This window comes from Lynx rufus, unplaced genomic scaffold (assembly GCF_022079265.1).
Source record: "Lynx rufus isolate CCGP_SWC_20201006 ecotype Redwood Valley unplaced genomic scaffold, mLynRuf1.p SCAF_13, whole genome shotgun sequence".
Classification (NCBI taxonomy): domain Eukaryota; kingdom Metazoa; phylum Chordata; class Mammalia; order Carnivora; family Felidae; genus Lynx; species Lynx rufus.
Window position 1 is genome coordinate 25,525,974 of NW_025814827.1, and position 20,170 is coordinate 25,546,143.

General features: G+C 38.7%; 1 protein-coding gene across 1 annotated transcript in view; it reads left to right on the forward strand.

Annotated features, from left to right (window-relative positions):
• Positions 1-20,170, forward strand: part of ATP8B4 (ATPase phospholipid transporting 8B4 (putative)) — a 259,928-nt gene that overhangs the window by 201,797 nt on the left and 37,961 nt on the right. The window contains 3 exon segments of the mRNA XM_047075128.1: positions 12,407-12,551; positions 15,350-15,533; positions 16,126-16,349. Of these exon segments, the coding sequence (XP_046931084.1) occupies positions 12,407-12,551; positions 15,350-15,533; positions 16,126-16,349 (553 nt within the window).

Genomic DNA, 20,170 nt, shown 5'->3' on the forward strand with positions numbered 1-20,170 from the left:
GATCCTGGTGAATAATTCTTTTAATATACTGTTGAATTTTATTTGCTAGCATCTTGCTGAGACTTTTTGCATCCATGTTCATCAGGGATATTGGCCTGTAGTTCTTCTTTTTAGTTGGGCCTTTGTCTGGTTTTGGAATCAAGGTAATGCTGGCTTCATAGAATGAGTCTGGAAGCTTTCCTTCATTTCTATTTTTTGAACAGCTTTAGAAGAATAGGTATTAACTCTGCTTTAAATGTCTGGTAGAATTTCCCTGGGAAGCCATTTGGCCCAGGACTCTTATTTTTTGGGAGATTTTTGTTAAGTGATTCAATTTCTTCACTGCTTATGGGTCTGTTCAAACTTTCTGTTTCTTTCCATTTGAGTTTTGGTAGAGTGTGAGTGTCTAGGAATTTGTCCATTTCTTCCATGTTGTCCAGTTTGTTGGCATATAATTTTTCATAGTATCCTCTAATAATTGTTTGTATTTCTGTGGTATTGGTTGTGATCTTTCCTCTTTCATTCATTATTTCATCTATTTGGGTCCTGTCTCTTTTCTTTTTGAGAAGTCTTGCTAGAGGTTTGTCAATTTTGTTTATTCTTTCAAAAAACCAGCTCTTAGATTCATTGATCTGTTCTACTGTTTCTTTGGATTCTATATTGTTTATTTCTTCTCTGGTCTTTATTATTTCTCTTCTGCTGCTAGCCTTGGGTTTTCTTTGCTGCTGCCTTTCTAGTTCCTTTAGGTGTGAGGTTAGTTTCTGTATTTGGGAAACTTTCTTGCTTCTTGAGATAGGCCTGAATTGCAATGTATTTTCCTCTTAGGACTTCCTTCACTGCATCCCAAAGGGTTTGGACTTGTCATGGTTTCATTTTCATTTGCTTCCATATATTTTTCAATTTCTTTTTTAATTTCCTGGTTGAACCATTCATTATTTAGTATGATGTTCTTTAACCTCCGTGTATTTGGGGGCTTTCCATTTTTTTTCTTGTGGTTAATTTCAATTTTCATAGCATTGAGATCTGAAAACATGCATGATATGATCTCAACCCTTTTATATTTGTTGAGAGATGTTTTGTGACCCAGTATGTGATCTATTTTGGAGAATGGTCCATGAGAAGAATGTGTGTTCTGCTGCTTTTGGACGAAAAGTTCTGAATGTATCTGATAAGTCCATCTGGTCCAATTTATCATTCAGAGTCATGGTTTCCTTATTAATTTTCTGCCTATATGATCTGTCCATTGTTGTAAGTGGAGTATTAAAGTCCCCTACTATCATGGTATTATTATCTATACATTTATTTATGTTTGTGATTGATTTGTATATTTGGGTTCTTTCACATTGGGGGCATAAACATTTGCAATTGTTAGATCTTCTTGATGGATAGACCCCTTAATTATGATATAATGGCCTTCTTCATCTCTTGTTACAGTTTGTAACTACAAAGTCCAGTTTGTAAAATCCAGTTTGTCTGATATAAGTATGACTACTCCGACTTTCTTTTGCTGTCTGGCAGCATGATAGATGGTTTTCCATTCCTTCACTTTCAAACTGCAGGTGATCTCAGGTCTAAAATGAGTTTCTTGTAGGCAGCATATAGATGGATCATGTTTTTTTGTCCATTCTGATACCCTGTGTCTTTTGATTGGGGCAGTTAATCCATTTACATACAGAGTGACTATTGAAAGATACAGATTTGGGGCACCTGGGTGTCTCATTCGGTTAAGTGTCTGACTTCATTCAGCTCAGGTCATGATCTCATGGTTTGTGAGTTTGAGCCCCGCGTCGGGCTCTGTGCTGACAGCTCAGAGCCTAGAGCCTGCTTCAGATTCTGTGTCTCCCTCTTTCTCTCTCTGCCCCTGCTCATGCTCTATCTCTCTCTGTCTCAAAAATAAACAATAAAAACATTAAAAAATTTTAAAAAAGAAAGATATGGATTTAGGGTCATTGTGTTACTGTATGTGTTGTGCTTGTGGTGATGTCTCTGGTCTTTTGTAGTCTTTACTGCTTTCCACTCAGAGTCCCCCTTAGCATCTCCTACAGGGCTGGTTTAGTGGTCATGAACTCCTTTAGTTTTTGTTTGTCTGGTAAAGCCTTTATCTCTCCTTCTATTCTGAATGACAGCCTTGCTGGATAAAGGATTCTTGGTTGCATATTTTTCTTATTCAGTACATTGAATATTTCCTGCCACTGCCTTCTGGCCTGCCAACTCTCAGTGGACAGGTCTGCTACTACTTTTATGTGTCTCTTGTAGGTTAAGGCCCATTTGTCCCTAGCTGCTTTCAGAAATATCTTTGTATTCTGCAAGTTTCACTATGATATGTCATGGTATTGACTTGTTTTTGTTTTGAAGGGAGTTCTCTGTGCCTCTTGGACTTGGATGCCTATTTCCTTCCCCAGATTCTGAAAGTTCTCACCTGTAATTTGTTCAAATAAACCTTCTGCCCCTTTCTGTCTCTTCTTCTGGAGCTCCTATAATATGGATATTATTTTGTTTCATTGAATCACTTAGGTCTCTAATTCTCCCCTCATGGTCTAGTAATTTCTTTTCCCTCTTTTTTTCAGCGTCATCATTTCCCATAATTTTATCTTCTATTTCACCTATTCTCCCCTGTGTTTCTCCTGTCCTCACTGTCACTGCATCTAGTTTATTTTGCATGTCATTTACAACATTTCTTAATTCATCATGACTGTTTCTTAGGTCTTTGATCTCTGCAGCAATAGATTCTCTGCTGTCTTCTATGCTTGTTTCAGACCCAACTATTAGTCTTATGACTGTTATTTTAAATTCTTCTTCAGATATATTGTTGGTATCTATTTTGAACAATTCTCTGGCTGTCATTTCTTCCTGGAATTTCTTTTGGGGAGAATTCTTCTGTATCATCATTTTGACTAGGCTTCTGTCTTTAATAGGTTTTAATGGCTTGTTATGTGTCCTACACCTGTATTAAAAAGTGGTCATATGCTGTCCATGGCCTGGCACTTCAGGGAGTGTTTTTGGAGAGTGTTGCATGTGCTTCATTGTTATGTGTTTGGCTGCTGTATCCCACTGGTCAGTCTTCTACAAAGCTCCTCCTAATTCATTGTTTAGCCCTTCCATCAGGTGTGCTTTGATTTGTTCATTGACATAACCCTGGAAAAAAAGAAAGGGCCGGGAATCTGATCCCATACAAAGAGAAAAATGAAAGGGTGTGTGGGGGGGGAAGCAGAGAATCAAAGAAATTATAAGGCTTAATCCAAAGAGAGAGAAAGAAAAATAAAGGAGATCTAGAAAAGGTGTAAAAATAGTAGAGTAAAAATACCTGATTAAACCGACAAAACAGAGAAAGAAAGAAAAAAACGTATATATATAATAAGAAATGACTAAAAATCATATCAGAAAGGATGAGCCTGTTTCCAAAGGAAAAAGAAGAAGATGGTAGAAAGAATAAGAAGAGAAAAGAGAAGAAAAGAAATGAAAAGAGAGGGGGGGGGAAAAAAAAGAAACACACTAACATTCAAAACAGCAGGACAGTTGTCTGTTGGTGCCTGGGACCGGTGGCTGTACTGGTCTGGAGGAGAGGCCTTCTGGTTGGCACAGTGTCAGTCTTCCTCTAGTAGATGAGCAGTTGCCAGGCACAGAGGGTTGGGGTTTGGTGTGAACAGGTCCCGCCTCCATTGGGGGCCTGTTGTCCTATTCTCTGAAACCCCACTGTGTTGGTGATGGGGAGAAAAATCGGCGACATCCCAATCTCTCCTCCCCAGACAAGTGTCTGAAACCATGTTGTTCAGGCTGTCCTCCCAGAGCAGTGTGGGCGGCTGGCTTGTCCTGCTCTACAGTTTCCTGTGTCTCCTAGGCACTCAGCTGGGATTTAAAACCCAATATCTTAGGGGATCCCGAGCCATGCAGACCTGGTTCTGGGGTAGTGCCATTCCGCCTTGCCGATATGGCTGGTGCCTGTACTGTCTTTTGTACTTTGGGGATCAGTATACCCTCTTCCCACAGTACTTAAGGGAGGAGACGGTTCTCTCCCAGGGCACCCCTGAGATCACTACCACACCCTGGGGCTGGCTCCCCTCTCCTCAGGCTCACACACATAGTGGTGGCTTTGGTTGGGAAAAAGTCACACACTTTTGAAAACTGTGATCTTTAGCTTCTAAAGCTGTTTGCAAAGGAGAAACTGGCTCTGTCTGTATTCCTTCTTCCCCAGTCTGTGGTCTAGAGGGGTTTTTCTCTTTTCCTAACACAATATTGCATCCACAGCTTCTCTTTCTCTCCCTTTTGTCTCTCCATAGAAGGGGATCCCTCCCCTCTGTGCCCAGGCTGTTTTATCTCCCTTAATTTGCCGACATGCACCTCTGTCCTGCCAAGCTGTTTCCCTCCACCTGTGGAGATTTTTCTGTCACTCCACAGATAGATTTCCTGGGTGTTCAAAGTATTCTAACCTCAACATCACTGTCTTTGAGGGATGAGGGAGATCCCGGTCCCCCTAATTCTCTGCCGCCTTAACTCCTCCCATGTTCTAGTTTTCAATGTACAAATTTTTACCTCTTTGGTTAGGTTTATTGCTAGGTGCCTTACGGTTCTTGGTGCAATTGTAGATGGGATCAATTCCTTGATTTCTCTTTTTGATGCTTCATTATTGGTGTATAGAAATGCAACAGATTTGTGTACGTTGATTTTATATCCTACAACTTTGCTGAATTCATGTATCAACTCTAGCCATTTTTTGGTGAAGTCTTTCAGGTTTTCCATGTAGACTATCATGTCATCTGTGAAGAGTGAAAGTTTGACTTATTCCTTGCCAATTTGGATGCCTTTCATTTCTTTTTGTTGTCTGATTGCTGAGGCTAGGACTTCCAGTATTCTGTTGAACAACAGTGGTAAGAGTGGACATCCCTGTCATGTTCCTAACCTTAGCGGAAAAGCTCTCACTTTTTCCCTATTGAGGATGATATTAACTGTAGGTCTTTCGTATATGGCTTTTATGATGTTGAAATATATTCCTCCTCTCCCTACTTTGAAAAGAAAGGAAGTCTTAACTGTTAGCACCACCAATTGCTACTTGCAGATTAAATTTTCCGACTTCTATACTGTTTTACCCATGGTAGGAAACTGCTGTACATGCTGGTAGAAGCTATGACTGAAGACTGCATGTCTTTGCCAAATAAATTGGTAAATCTAATTATTATGGACATAATGTTATTATTGGTATTTTTATATAACTTTAATGATAGGTTCTATGGAGTTTTTTGGGGGGAAATATTAATAATTTGTTTAATAATTAATAACTAAGTTTTTTTAAGAAAATCTTTCTCTTTAAATGACCTTTTGTTTGGGGACTTTAACTTTTTCTGAAGGAAGATGGATATGAGCAGATCTAGATTCTGATGAGCCTAGTGCTAAATGCTTTAAGAAAGTGCCTGAGGCACTATTATAAGCTGGATACATGTATTACATTTCATTCCCAAAGCAACCCAGTGGTAGGCATTATAATTATCCTTACTTTACAGATCAGGAAGTTGAAGCGTAGATAAGCCCATACATGCCTGAAGTTTCACACGTGGCCAGTGGTTCAGCTGGTATTTGAATCTAGCGTGGTCCCAGATCCTGTGCACTGAATCACTTGCCATGTGTCTCCCTAAACTTTTACCTTGGGTGTGTTCTTACTCCCTTTAAATGACTGATATAAAAAATGTAGCTGTTGAGGCATCTTACTGCTTCATTTAAGGTCATACACCAGTGTGAATAAATTCCAGAGAGTGACAGCAGGTGTAAGAGGAAGGATATGGGCTTTGTGTTAGAGGGACCCAAGTTTGAATCTCAGATTTGTACTCAACTGGCAGACTGATTGATTTTCAGGATGCTGTTCAACCTCTCTTTGATTGGTTTCCTCATTTGTAAATGGTAAAATATGCAAATATCTACTCTGTAGATTATTTTATTTGGGAGATTCAAAGAGATAAGAATGTAAAGATTTATGGCCATTCATTGAACATGCTTCTTGCCTTCCCCCCCCCCCCCCCACCTTGGTCCCTTCCCTTTTTTCTCTTTTCTTTAGCTGTTGTTCCCCAACAGGGACTCCCTTTATTAACATTTCCCCAATAGACTCTGTGGAGTCTCTATTAAAATTATATAAAAAATTCTATCAGTATTTGTCTATGTTAAATAGAATAACACAAAATTAAAAAAAAAAAAAGTGGTGAGTCTAGGTGCACTTGAGTGCCTCAGTCGGTTAAGCAACCAACCTCGGCTCAGGTCATGATCTCGTGGTTTGTGAGTTTGAGCCCCGCATGAGGCTGTCTGCTGTAGCACAGAGCCTGCTTCAGATCCTCTGTCTCCCACTCTCTCTGCCCCTCCCCAGATCTCTCTCTCTCTCCTAAAAATAACTAAACATTAAAAAAAAAACTTACAGGTGGAGAGTCCATACATTCTTATCATAGAGCAATCTGTATTTTTTATTAACCTTCTTAATATATTGAAGACCACACACTGATCCCTTACAATCTTTATGGATGTCCTTCTTTGATTGGTTACATTAGATAAAGATATTGCAGGTTTATGGAACAGCACACACAAAGGCATAGAAACATGAAAGAAATTATGTTCTATTCTAAAGAAAATATTCCAAGTTGTAGCTAGAGAGTATGATAGAACTTAGAGGTGGGGACCATTTTTTCAGAGACAGATTGATGATAGATTGACAAGTGAAAGTGGCTATCCTTTATCCTGAAGTTATTGGGTGAATGTGGGTGGCTTCTAAGCAGATGAGTGACAAGCCCAATTCTACGTTTTAGAAATAACATTCTAGTGACTGGATAGATGGAGTATGTTTGATGGGAAAATGAATGTTATGGGGAGATGCATCGGGAGGTTGTTGGAACACCCAAATTTAGAGATGATGAGGGTTGAACTTAAGGCAGTGAGGCTGTTAACAGTAGATGAGGAAAGCGTGGAATCAAACTGACAGCTCTTTTGGAGGTAGAATGGTTAGGACTCAATTTCTAGCTTGTCTGACTTTCTTGGCCCAGAATACACTCAACTGTGCAAGAACAGAAACTCTTTAAATTTTATAAAACTGAACTTTAACTCCTTTTCTGCCTGGTGACAGAATTAAACTAGGTACTTTTGGGTAAGGTCTAAGATGCACAGTTGCCTTACCTGTTACTGATCCTCAGCATCTACCCTACTGGCATCTAGCACTTCCCGCTTCTGTGTCTCTGTCTGGTCTCCAGACTCTCTGGGTTGCTGGCTGTCCCTCTTGGCTGACTTCCACATGCTTCTGGGGAAACAGGGCAAGTGTGGCTGCTCTTCATCTCTGTATCCAAGAAGACTTGTGCTTTCACATGGCTACCTCTGTTCCTGAAATCCCTTTACTCTTGTATCTTCTTTGTTACCATACTTCAGCAGCAACTATTCCATACTCAGTTTCCCAAAAACTCATCAGAGGATTCCATTACCCACACACTCCTCCATCCACTACCAATCCAGGTTATGAGTTTTCTTTCTTTTAGTGACTCTCACCAGCATCTAAGCTCCTCTTCATAGTCTATTTCCTCTAGGCTTGGATGGGCTTTCTACTCTATTGCTTATGGCAACATTTTATGCCCTGATTCCTTTAAGGATTAGTCTTAAGATACATGGAGAACTTTTTTTCTTCCCTCTCAAAACCCCATAGTGAAATTCAAGATCAATGCTGCTATCAGTTTCAAGAGTCTATTTTGGTACCTAAAAAGCAAGGTCATGACTCTTTTTTGTTCCCTCTGTATTTGACTGAGATCTCCTGAGGCAAGGTATGTTTCTGAGTAAATAGCATCATCTATGGTAGTGGTGGTGATTACAGAAGGGGTAGGGAACCAAAGTTAATATCTCAGGATTTTATCAAACTACCTATGGCTGACTGAGTAGATGGGATAACTGTCATTATATGGAAGGAATGTGCAGAAATATTAATTCTCATAAACTGTTGTTGGGAGTGTACGTTGGTAGAAACTTACCAGAGGGCAAACTCGCAACATATTTCAAAATTACATATATATACACTTTTCATCCAATGATCAGTACTTCTAGGAATTGTCCTTAAACAAGTGTAAAAATGTTTGAATAGGGGCGCCTGGGTGGCGCAGTCGGTTAAGCGTCCGACTTCAGCCAGGTCACGATCTCGCGGTCCGTGAGTTCGAGCCCCGCGTCGGGCTCTGGGCTGATGGCTCAGAGCCTGGAGCCTGTTTCCGATTCTGTGTCTCCCTCTCTCTCTGCCCCTCGCCCGTTCATGCTCTGTCTCTCTCTGTCCCAAAAATAAATAAACGTTGAAAAAAAAAAATTAAAAAAAATGTTTGAATATGTATATAAAGAAATATTGGTTGCTTTACCAATTATAATAGAAAATTAGAAAATGCTCAAATACCCAGCCACAAGGGATTTTGTTAATTACTATGACATATTTAAGCAATGGAATACTATGCAGTTAACAAAAGTGATTATGTGTCTACTGACATTGAAAAATGTCTATAATAAACTTAAGTGAAAAATGAGATAACAAAGTATCATATATATGATTCCTTTTTTCCAAAGAATGTATTTGTATATATGTATGTGAGTTCAGTGAGAGTTGATGTAAAAACAACACAAAAAGGTATGTCAAAAGAATAGGATCTAAATGATAGTAGCTATTAGAAGGAAATGAACTAAGTGATTATATTTAAACCTATTAAATGTGTTGAGATTATTTCATAAACATGGATATATAATTTTTATGCATATCATGCATGTAGCTTGTTTCAAATTTAGTGTTATGAAACTGTCTTAGACCCTTTGGCTCCTGTGTTAATTTTGCCACCATAACTGTTTTACTATTAAAGGTATGACCAGAAATCTACAATTAAATGCTGCTATAGCTCCTCAGAAGATTACTGCATTGATTATGTTTTGCCAATACATAGATATGTCTTCTGCCCAAAGGAAGACAGACTAAGAATGTAATTTTGCTTGGGCTGACAGGCCAACTCACTCCATGTTTCATTTTTGTTGTATTGATCACGTCTTGTTGGAAAAATTCATGTCCTATAACTAATTAAACCATGACATGTCTCCACTGCTTCTGAGGAATACCCCAGTGATGTATCTAGGAACTGACATTTCTTCTTTAATCAGCAAAATATGCGTTACACTTTTTTGGGCACTACCTGGTAGAAAGTTATCTGTATGAGTGAGCAGAGTTCTCAAATGCAAATGGCTCCAGAACCAGACAGATAATATTAGTTGCGTGATCTGGGGTGTATATAAGACATTAGGGAGTGGTGGAGCCTTGGGTGAAAGTGAAGTCAGGTTGTCCATAAACTCATACAGAATTTTAGAAACACTGTGCAAGCCAAACAAAATGCATTTTGTTCCTCATTTCAAACTTCTAGTCACCCAGGCAAAATATTTTAGTAGGTTAAGTTTCTATCATAAATTTTAGAGTACTAACAGATCTTGGTGATGTTCTAGTACACACTGGTGCAGTTGCCCCTGTTTTCGTAGCTGGTGACAACCAGTCTGATTGGCTGTCCCGTTCCCCTAATTGCTAATAAATATGGGTTTAGGGGTTGAGTGTCTTAGAGATCACATGGGTAGTAAGGGATGGAACTGGGGCTTGAAATCAAAATTTCATGTACTTCCTCCCTTTGTCTACTCTTGGCAGCATGGTCCCATCTCTTAACTGCTCCTCTGGCACTGTTTTTGTCCCATCCTAGAGGAAGCCTGTGGCCTACTCTGTATGTAAATCAGCTTAGTGTGGGAGACTGAGAACTGAGAGCTAGGAATTTGAAGACTTAGGTTCTTGACTGGGTCTGTAACTGACTTGTCAAGTAGTTGGAGGTCAGATCACCCAACTGTGGGCACATGAGATGTCAGAGGGTGACCCTGGGCCTGAACCCAGCTCTCCAGGCTCCAAGATCAGTGCTCTTCTATCAAAGTCATGGTTGTCTTCTTTTAAACATGGTGCCATGTTTCCTTAACAGGTCCAGGTAATGTTTGAAAACAGAGTGCCTTACAAGCACTAACAAATGATCCTTTTCCCCATCTCTTTTTATAGAGTGCAGAGTGCATGGAAGCCAGCATGGGCCTAACTGTGCTCTGCTATGTTTACGGTGGCACAGGGCTGTGAATGCCACATTTGCCTCAGCCGTTAATGCGTGTCTTCATGCCAGGATTATAATAGACTGCCCTTCCTTACAAAGCTTGGGGAAAAACAGGCACTCTTTTGTTTTAGCATTTGTTATTTGTGCTCTGTGGTTAAACATTGTGTGTTATGCCCACAAAAACCTATAGTTCCTGTTCAAGGAAAGGAGTCATGAGTAGTTTTCCCCCTCCTCCTAATTTTTTTTTTTTTTTTTTTTTTTTTTGAGAACCAGCTGGTATTTTAAGAGCTAGGTTCCGGGAAGAAAAAGAAATGATAGCTATAGAGCATGGGCAAAAGTCTGAAAATGCGTGAGCCCAGTCTGGTGAGGAGGGTTGTTGGCCCATGTGGAGGGAACACAGTGGGAATTTAAACTGAACTGAAAAAACTGTCCCTTTTCTGCCTGGAGATGTTAAGACAGTTTAGGGGGGGAAAAATCCTAAGTAAATAGAATTTCAGCCAATACTTTCATGAACTTCACCCTTCTTTGGAATGTTTTTATTCTCCGGGGGGGAAACAGAGATTGAGTCATTTATACAGCGAGTGAGAACTTTACTAAAAAGGAAACCTCAGGAGATGTTTGCCCTTTGGTGCTTTCTTAAGACCCAATTTATGAGCTCTGCAACATTGTCAGAAAAATGCTCACTTCTGAGCTTGTTTTTCTAGCTTTCCTTCATTATATGGGACAGTAAATTTTCATGACTGTTTAGGAGGATTCCCTGACATGGTTATCTGATGTAAAGTCTGATTTTCCCACTTAACAACATTGTTTTTTCATGTCTGTTCTCCACCCCACCCCCTCACCTTAACTCTCTAAATTTCACACATAGCACTATTACTTTATAAATCTTTTTCTTTGATTCTACAGACTGATTGCTAAATGCATGATATCATTCTTGGAGCCAGAGACATGTAATCTCTGGGTTCTTTGGGTTCCTAAATGCAGGCTGTGATTTTGGTGTTGGACAGCAGAAGGAGATGTTGAGCCAGAAGATAAGGGTGTTTTTGTATGTGTTGTGTTGTGTGTGGTTTTTTTTTTTAACTTTGCATATAAACAATTAGTGTTGAATTTTCAAATAATTAGAAAGCTAAGGGCTAAAACAGTTGTTTTTGTGTAGTCAATGTTGCCTTCTTTTTACAACATAAAGATATTTTAATAAATGTTTTTTACCTACGATGAGCCTTTGGAGAACCATTTCATTGTGCTGTAAGCCAAAACATCCATTTTTTTTGCCTCTCACTCCCCATTTTCTCCAGGGGCCTCATTTTGTATATACAAGTGGTGGCCCAGTGTATTCATGGCTGGCTTTGGCACTCATCTTGAGGGAGCATCTGCCACGTGGCTCTCTGGTTATGGTTGAAAGTTCTGGAGTCATGTCAGCTTGCCCTATGTTACTTCAAAACCTGTCATCCAAATATCCTTGGAGAGGAAATTTCCCTTCCATTAAAGGCAATATCTGTCCATTTTGAAGAGAAGAGTAAAATGCATCTTCTAAGTATGTTAAGTGACCATACAATCTTTTTCTTAAATAGCAGAGATGGATGAGTGTGAGCAGGATTAATCTACTGCTAATTAGATCTAGGGCACTGGGGTGAGTTTCCATTTAGAACAACCCTCTATCCTTGGTGTCTATATTTTCTTTCTCAGAGATTTATTCTATTGTTTGAATCAATGAATCATTCATTGAAACAATCAATTCATTGTTGAATCAATGAATCAATTTTCACTTAAAACAGTCCATTATATTCTAATAACATTTAGTTTTATTGTCACATTTTTTAAAAAAATGTGCTTCTTGAAAGACTTGTTTTAAGCCAGATTATATGACAATTTTCTGCAAATTAATGAATTTATTTTATATATTAATACCCTAGAATTGCTATAAGATCTCTGCAGGAGATCTTTAGTCTTTCCCTTTTTATTATTTAACAATATTTCATGCCAGACCAGTGGTTTTTAAGTCTTTGAAGCACAGACAACCTTATATACCAAATGTATCCAGATTATCTAGTTGAAGCACAGCTCAAGATGGTAATTTAGATTTTAGGTAATTTTAAATGTTCAAAATGATTCTGTTTTCATTATGTTTACACTCCTACTTCCTGGAATTTGCAAATATGCGATGGCCTTCCAATCACAAAGAACTATCCAACTTGCTTCCTGTAATGGAATCTTATGCCATAGTCTATCTGGTGATGAGCTGAATTTACCTGCAGGCCAGTCTCTTGTCAGAGTAATAGGTATGCTCCGTATACTTGTTATGATTTGTTTCCCCCTTCTCCTTCAAGAAAAGCAAAGGAAAATTTGTTTGAACAAAACAGAAGTTTTTCCAACGGCCATGTAGTTTTTGAAAAACAGCAGCTGGAGTTGGACTCAGTTGTAGAAGAAACCATAACAGGAGATTATGCCTTAATCATCAATGGCCACAGTTTGGTGAGTTTGCTTAAGGCTCTTGTTCTTTCTTTTCCTTTATTCCAATAATTGTCTCTTTTGTGCTGTCGTAATGAGATCTCCTTTTGTGTTTTCCAAACAAATGACACTACTAGAAACGAGGGTATACACGATGATTTCCTGTTTGCAAGGGGAAAGGAAGTTTCTGATACATATTTCATACATTATTGCTTGAACCACCACAGTGAAAGGGAGGTTCCAAAGAAATACTGTATTCACAGAATATCCATCTTATGTGAGTGACTGTAAACCATTAGCAGTATTGTTTAAGTGCTTTTCTAAGGAGAGTGTCACAGCTCACTGTTATTTAATTAAAATAACGCAACTGTTGGATGTATTGCAATTACTGTTTTGCTGATGTTTGTGATTTGGCAGAGCACAACCTGATCTTCATATAATTACCACACCAAATTACTGCCATTAAGATACCTCTGGTGGTTTTTCTAAATAGCAGTATTTTACAGCAATGCCAAACAATTTGCTTTGATTAGGAAATCTGGTTCTTGTCGTAATAGAATAAACTTGCATTGTGCTTTTAATGTAGTTCAGGTTCCAAATCTTGAACAAATATCAAAACACTCCTCTGAGTTTCTAATTTAGAAGACAAAAGCTCTGATTGCACTCCAGTGAAATTATCATTTATATGCCCAAAGAGCTAATCTCACATCTTTCCCCAGCTTTGATGATCATTTTTCACTTTTGGAGTTTGGAAAATAAATGTATCTTCTTGTAGACAGTTTCTTAGAGGACAAAAGAAGTTGGATATGGCTATATTTTATTTTCCCCCTTGTGATCAGCTGTCTGTTAGCTTTTAGTGCTTAGAGCATTATCCAGCTGGATTCCAGACGTAATGATGTGTTGCCTTCTACACCATGGAAAGTTACAGAGCTCAGCTGCAGGCCAAGCTCAGTTGAAAGTTTGTCCAGATGACACGAACTTCTCCCTTGCACAAATGAGCAGCAACTGAAAATTATAAGCCTGTCAACTGGGGCTTGGAGCTGGTGGCCTCCAGGCTGAACTTCCCAGGGACTACACTATGGAAAGGTCCCTAATGAGTGGTGCTTTGACTTTCCCTCAGGCTCAAAGAAACCAGTGTGTGGTGGGTTAGACTACCCAGGTGATAAAATATACTGTTCTTCCTTTGTCTCTAAATCTGTTGAAAGGAAGAGCTAAGATAGATGCTCTTCGAGAACCGTTTCAGCTTCAAAGCCTGAAGCTTATGAAACCATGAAATGTCATTTTTCATTTAAGGAGAATTGACCACATTTCTGCTGGTATGGTCAGAAGCTTTTTTCTTTTTCTTTCTTTCTTTTTTTTTTTTTTTTTAAGTAAATCATGATTCCAGTTTGCTTAAATCTTGATGCTTTGTGGAATGTAATTGGGTTCTTCCTTCTCAGAGTCTGACTCCAGGTTTTGACTTGTTGATAATAAAGAAGAAAAAGAAAGAGAAAAGGAGACCATTCTGGGCAAGAAAACCAGTTACATGCTTTCTCTTTCAGAAAGAGAAAGCTAACTCACAGATTCCCTTAGGAATCATAGGCCTTGACGTAAGAATTTTCTACATCAGAGTCATGTTTTATATTTATTCACCCATCCTTTTATTGATATCATGAACATTTATTAAGCATGCTCAAGTCAAGATGCTAGAGCTTGAAGATAAGGATGTGAATAGAACTCGGTTCTTGTTTTAGGGATTGCCATCTAGCAGGAGAGCTAATCTCAAGTGGTATGACAAATACTATATAGAGAAATGAACACAAAGCTTTGAGAGGATAGAGACAGACACATTTAGTTCCTTGTGTGAAAGGGAAGACTTCCTGGAGGAAGTGACGCTTTCAGGCACAGGAGCAACAAGTACAAAGGCACAGAGGCAAGAAAGACCCTGTCATGTTACGGAAACAAGCACTTTGGCATGATGGTAGTACAGAGTAAACTTAAAGATGGTGGTAGAAGCCAGAACTCAAAAGAAACATAGAGGCCAGATTGTGACAGGCTGTGAATATCTTGCTAGAGATTCATTCAGAGACACTGATGACTCAAAGTTGAGGTGGATTCCTGTTTCCTCTCAATGTGTTTACTAAATAATGTACAATGAGATGTTTTCTAGAAAACAAATCACACAGTTAACTGCAAAGGATTATGCTCTCCTTTCCAGTCATTTCTTGGCATACATAAAGGCTGTGGTTATTTGGAGAAGAGCAAGGCTGGAGTTGGTTGGGAACCCTGCCTGAGACACAGGTTGCATGCCACCCTTTTGCACAGGCTTCTCTTGGTTTCAATCACTTTGTTTTTCAAGGACTAATCTCCAGGTCATCTGCTTTTCATTTGCCCAACCATTAATAACCACAACAACAAACACTAAATATACAAAACAACAATGCAAAGGAAACAAAACTTCCATCACTTAGAACAAAGAAGTCATCATCGTTATGTAGTTCTTTCTATACCTGGTGAGATGGTGGGTAGGCTCAGTCTTTTGCTTTTCTCTCTTTTAGTGGATTCTGGAGATTTTCTGGCATTTGATTATATCTCACCAATGTAGCATGATAATGTGTTAAGGAGGACACACAAGGGCATCTTTTTTTTTTTTTCATTCTAAAATTCCTTGGCATTTAGTAGGAGTTTTGTACTCATCTTTAGTTAGTTGTTCATGTGATTCTGGGTCAACAATGACTTGTTGAAACTTAGTTAAACTGTTTAGAAAATATATCAGTTGAGAGACAAGACATCTCTCATTAATTATTTCTTGTTCTAATCTGGATTTTTTTTTAATAACATAGGCCCATGCCCTAGAAAGTGGTATCAAGGGTGATCTCCTAGAACTTGCCTGCATGTGTAAGACTGTGGTTTGCTGCCGAGTCACCCCACTCCAGAAAGCCCAAGTAGTAGAGCTGGTGAAGAAGTACAGAAATGCTGTCACTTTGGCCATAGGTGATGGAGCCAATGATGTCAGCATGATCAAAAGTAAGGGTATTATTCAGTATGGTCTGCTGTATAGCGGGAGTCTTTGGGTTCAGCATTTGGCAAGATGTAATGGAGGTTGCACTGTAATTTAATTTTCCCACTAGTTCTAAAATGAATACTTTATGGATCCAATGCATTCAGCATTACTAGCATTCATTAAAAACAACAACAACTTTGTCTTTAATTAAAAGAAAAAGGCTAAAACAGGATATTAATCACCTTATATTGTGTGTTTTTACACTAGAAAAGGATATTGATTTAGGCTAGAAAAGGATATTGATCACCTTATATTGTATAATAACTAGCTATGGTGTAAGGAATGAACACTGGATCCACAGTCCCAACACTTGGGTTTAATCCCAGTTTAGCCACTTACAAACTGTAAAACTTCATGCAAATGACTGAACTTTTTGTGCCACTTTCCTCTTTTGCAACATTAAGATAAATACCTAACTAATGAGTGTTTCATGAGATAATATAGGTGAAAAAAAATATAAGTGCTATATCTGTAAGATTTTTGTAGGTAAATAATGACATAAAAGAGATTGTATCTTTGTTCAGGGAATGAAAATGTTCCTCTTTTCCTTTGTAGGTGCTCACATTGGTGTTGGCATCAGCGGTCAGGAAGGAATGCAGGCAGTCTTAGCCAGTGACTATTCATTCGCACAATTTAGATACCTCCAAAGGCTTCTCCTTGTTCATGGAAGGTGGTCCTATTTCCGAATGTGCAAATTCTTATGCTATTTTTTCTATAAGAATTTTGCATTCACACTTGTGCATTTCTGGTTTGGTTTCTTCTGCGGCTTCTCAGCCCAGGTTGGTAAAAAAAAAAAAAAAAAAAAAAAGCACTTTTCTTTCTTTTATTAGATCCCCCTGAATTGCATATGTCTAATACAAATCACAATATGACAAATAGGTAATTTATAGTTGACTTGAGGTTTAAACACAAAACAATATATATTTATCTGGAATTTTATTTATTTGTTATATATATGTATATGTAACCAATGAGTACTCCTTCTTGAGCATTTTAATTTTTATTGAAATATTTTGGTATGATCGCTGATAAACTTGATGTGGAGCTTTAATTCAGAACAGAAGACTAAGAAACACTAACAAGAAATGTTGATGTATCTCTTTTGGGAAGATGGTCACTCACCCAACACATTGACTGTATGTGGGCTGAGAGCAAATAAGTTTTATATTAGGGAGAAATAATTGATACCTTGACATCAAGGCTGTTTGACAGCACTTCATCAGATAAAAATTGATAAAATAGATACTGTTTGTAACAAAGAAGAAAAATTAGCAATTGATAAATTAGGAATTAGGATTCTATTTTTCTATCTATTCATATCCATTTTATATTTTTGTTATTTTTTAATGGTTATTTATGTATTTTGAGAGAGACAAAGAGAGAACACAAGCAAGGGAGGGGCCAAGATAGGGAGAGAGAATCCTAAGCAGGGTTTGGGTTGCCCATGCAGAGACCGATGCAGGGCTCCATCTTACGAACCATGTGATCATGACCCGAGCCAAAATCAAGAGTTAGGTGCTTAACCGACTGAGGCACCCATGTGCCTCTACTCATATCCATTTTAAAAGATAGTTATTTAGGGGTGCCAAACAGGTGCCTATATAAATAGTGGTTTCATACATTTTTCCCTTTATCTGTGAGGTTGAGATTTCTTAAAATGAGGCACACCTATACCCATTCCTAATGTTCTCTTTTAAGGATAATATACCCAGAACTAAAAGCAGACTATGTTAATATTTTTGTTGATATTTTTTGTAATCTCCAGACATTGAAGTAAAGCAAAATCTTGATTTTAGTTTTTCAAAAATTTAGTGCTCAGTTTTCTTAGCCTTAGTTCAGAGAAGGCTGGAGAGGGACTTACTTGCTCATAATCTCACCTTGTCCAACAAAAACAAATGTGAGAATGTGGCCTGTGCCTTCCTAGGCTGGGGACTTCTCCTCCACATAAAAATGAAGCAAGACTATTTGCTAAGCCATGCTTCCAAGAGATCCAGCTTTCATAGTGCAAAGGTTTGGGGGCTTTTGAAAAATCACTGAACTACAGAGGGACGCCTGTACTCTCATTTAGGCCTCTTAGGATACAGAAGAGTGGTCAGTGATTTGTGTTTATAGACACATGGAGCTTGGATAGCAAGTTTACTTGCCAGAGTTTTCTTTGTTAAACTGTGAAGTTGGAAACTAATGTTCAGTGACTTTTAACCTCTACATTTAGGTGATTTTCTGCTCTGCTTTCAAGATCTGATAAAACTTGTCAGAGTCAGACGTTAAGCAACTAGATTTTCAATCCTGTCACCAGTATTTACCTTTTGAAAGAAAACAGCAAGAGAGAACAATGATTGTTCTAAAACCCTGAGTATCTGATGATTAAAGCCAGTTGTAAGACACCCCACTGGTCTATGATTAGGTTTCTTAAATGTTTGGTTCAACTTAGCATATTTCTTGTCTGTCTTCCTTCCTTCCCTCCTTCCTTCCCTTCCTTCCCTCCCTCCCCTTCTTTCCCTCCCTCCCCTTCTTTCCCTCCCTCCCTTCCTCCTTTCCTTTCCTTCCTTCCTTCCTTCCTTCCTTCCTTCCTTCCTTCCACCCACCCACCCACCAAAATCTCTAGTTAATTGCACAATCTTTACTTGACCATGGTCAGTCCTGACTGACCCTCTGTGTGCTTTCCTGTGCTGGTTAGTTGGGCTGGACTAGGAGCTATCAAACTTGAACATGCATGGGAATCACTTGAAGGGCTTTTAAAGCACAGCTCCTTGGGCCCCACCCAAATTTCTAATTCAGTAGGTCTGAGGTAAAGCCCAAGAATTTGCATTTCTGACAGTTTCACTGGGAGATGCTCATGTTGCAGGTGGGGGACCATATTTTGAGAACCACAAGACTGGCCAATATAGAAGAAAGTCCAAAGGTATGTTTCCTTGAACTCAGAGCCCGGAATGAACTCCAGTCTGCTGACTTTTTGTTTAGTCCATGCTAGACTCCATTCACCTTTCCTGAGGAGGAGGGGCCAGTTTAGCAAACAACTTATCGCCAAAACAGAATTTTTCCAGAGGGCTTAGAATCTCTTTACCCATCCTACAAAAGCCTTCACCCCTGAGGTTATACATGCACTAATACAGGGTCAGGAAAAAAGAGGGGGTCTGTTTCAGGTCAGAGAGTTGCTTTTCTCAGTTTACCTAGGCTATTGTGTTTTATCCAGCTTACCATAAGCTTCATGAGGAAAGGAAGTATGTCTGAATCATCTGTACCATCCATAATCTTGAATGGAACCTGGCATATAGAAGCATCTGGCCATTTCATGTTGTTGGGTGTTTCTAGAACCTTTTGTGTGCTTGAGGTAGATGCAGCAAGGAGAGTCATTCAGATATGCCTCCAGTCACTCCTTCAGGTTGCTGCTTCCTCTCCCTGAACCCAGGGCTGCCTCTGCAGGCTCTACGTCTGGTCCATGTAAATGTATACAGTCTGACCAGCATGGTGGGAGAGGGGCTTGTGTCTTAAGATCTCAGTGTGATTATGGCATTGATTTCAGAATGCAGAATGATGTTTTGTGTGTGTGTTGTATTGGGTTAATACGAAGTTAATTGGGCCACAAATGATGTATTTCTTAATTATTTGTATATTGCTTCATTATAGGAAAAGCAGTGGATTTCCAGGTTTATTTTGCTTTGCGTAGGTTTTGGTTGATTTAAATAGAGCAGGGAAAATCCTCTTTAGGCAGAGGAGCAATCACCTCATAAAACCACTTGAGCTACTGAGGAAGAATCCTGGACAGCTATCTCTTTTGCCCTCATTTTTGTGATGATTTGATCAAATTGGGACCCAGACTTATTGAATAAGATCCATTGGTCCCACTATTTCAAACTTTCATTCATTGGAAGACTATTTACTAAGTCCCTGGTATGTGTCAGACTGTGGTTGTCTGCTGGTGCTTGTATCCCAGGCATGGTGAAGGATGTCTAAGAGGTGCATTCTTAGTGGACATGGCAAAGTGTGATCTCACAAATTTTATTAGCTGTCCACACAGTGGAGAATTCAAGGTTCTATTTTCAGACTTGTCAGAGAAGTAGATAGGCTTGTCATGAGAGTGGCAAGTAGTAATTTGTAACCTTCTGTTGGAGAGGAAAAGGCAGCAAGTCAGTGACAATGCTTGTATAATGGCGTCAACACTATGGTGTCATCTTCTAGGTGGAATCATATTGTTGACACTAACAAGTAGAGATAAAAGCAAATTGCAATTATAGTTAACACTTAAGTAGCACTTAGTATGTACCAGGCATTGTTTAAATTTTTTGCCTGTATTAGCTCAATATTTGCAATAACCATATGAAGTAGGTTATATAATCATGGTCTATATCAGTTATTTTTAAAATACTTTAAAAAAGTTTAATTGTGATTAAAAACACATAGCATAAAATTTAAAACACATCTTAACCATTTTTAAGTATAGAATTCAATGGTGTTAAGTACATTCACAACAGTACATTGTGCAACAGATCTCCAGAAATTTTTCATCTTGTAAAACTGACACTCTATACCCATTGAAAAGCAACTGCCCATTTTTCCCTCCCTCCAGCCACTGGAAACCTCTTTTATACTTTGTGTTTCT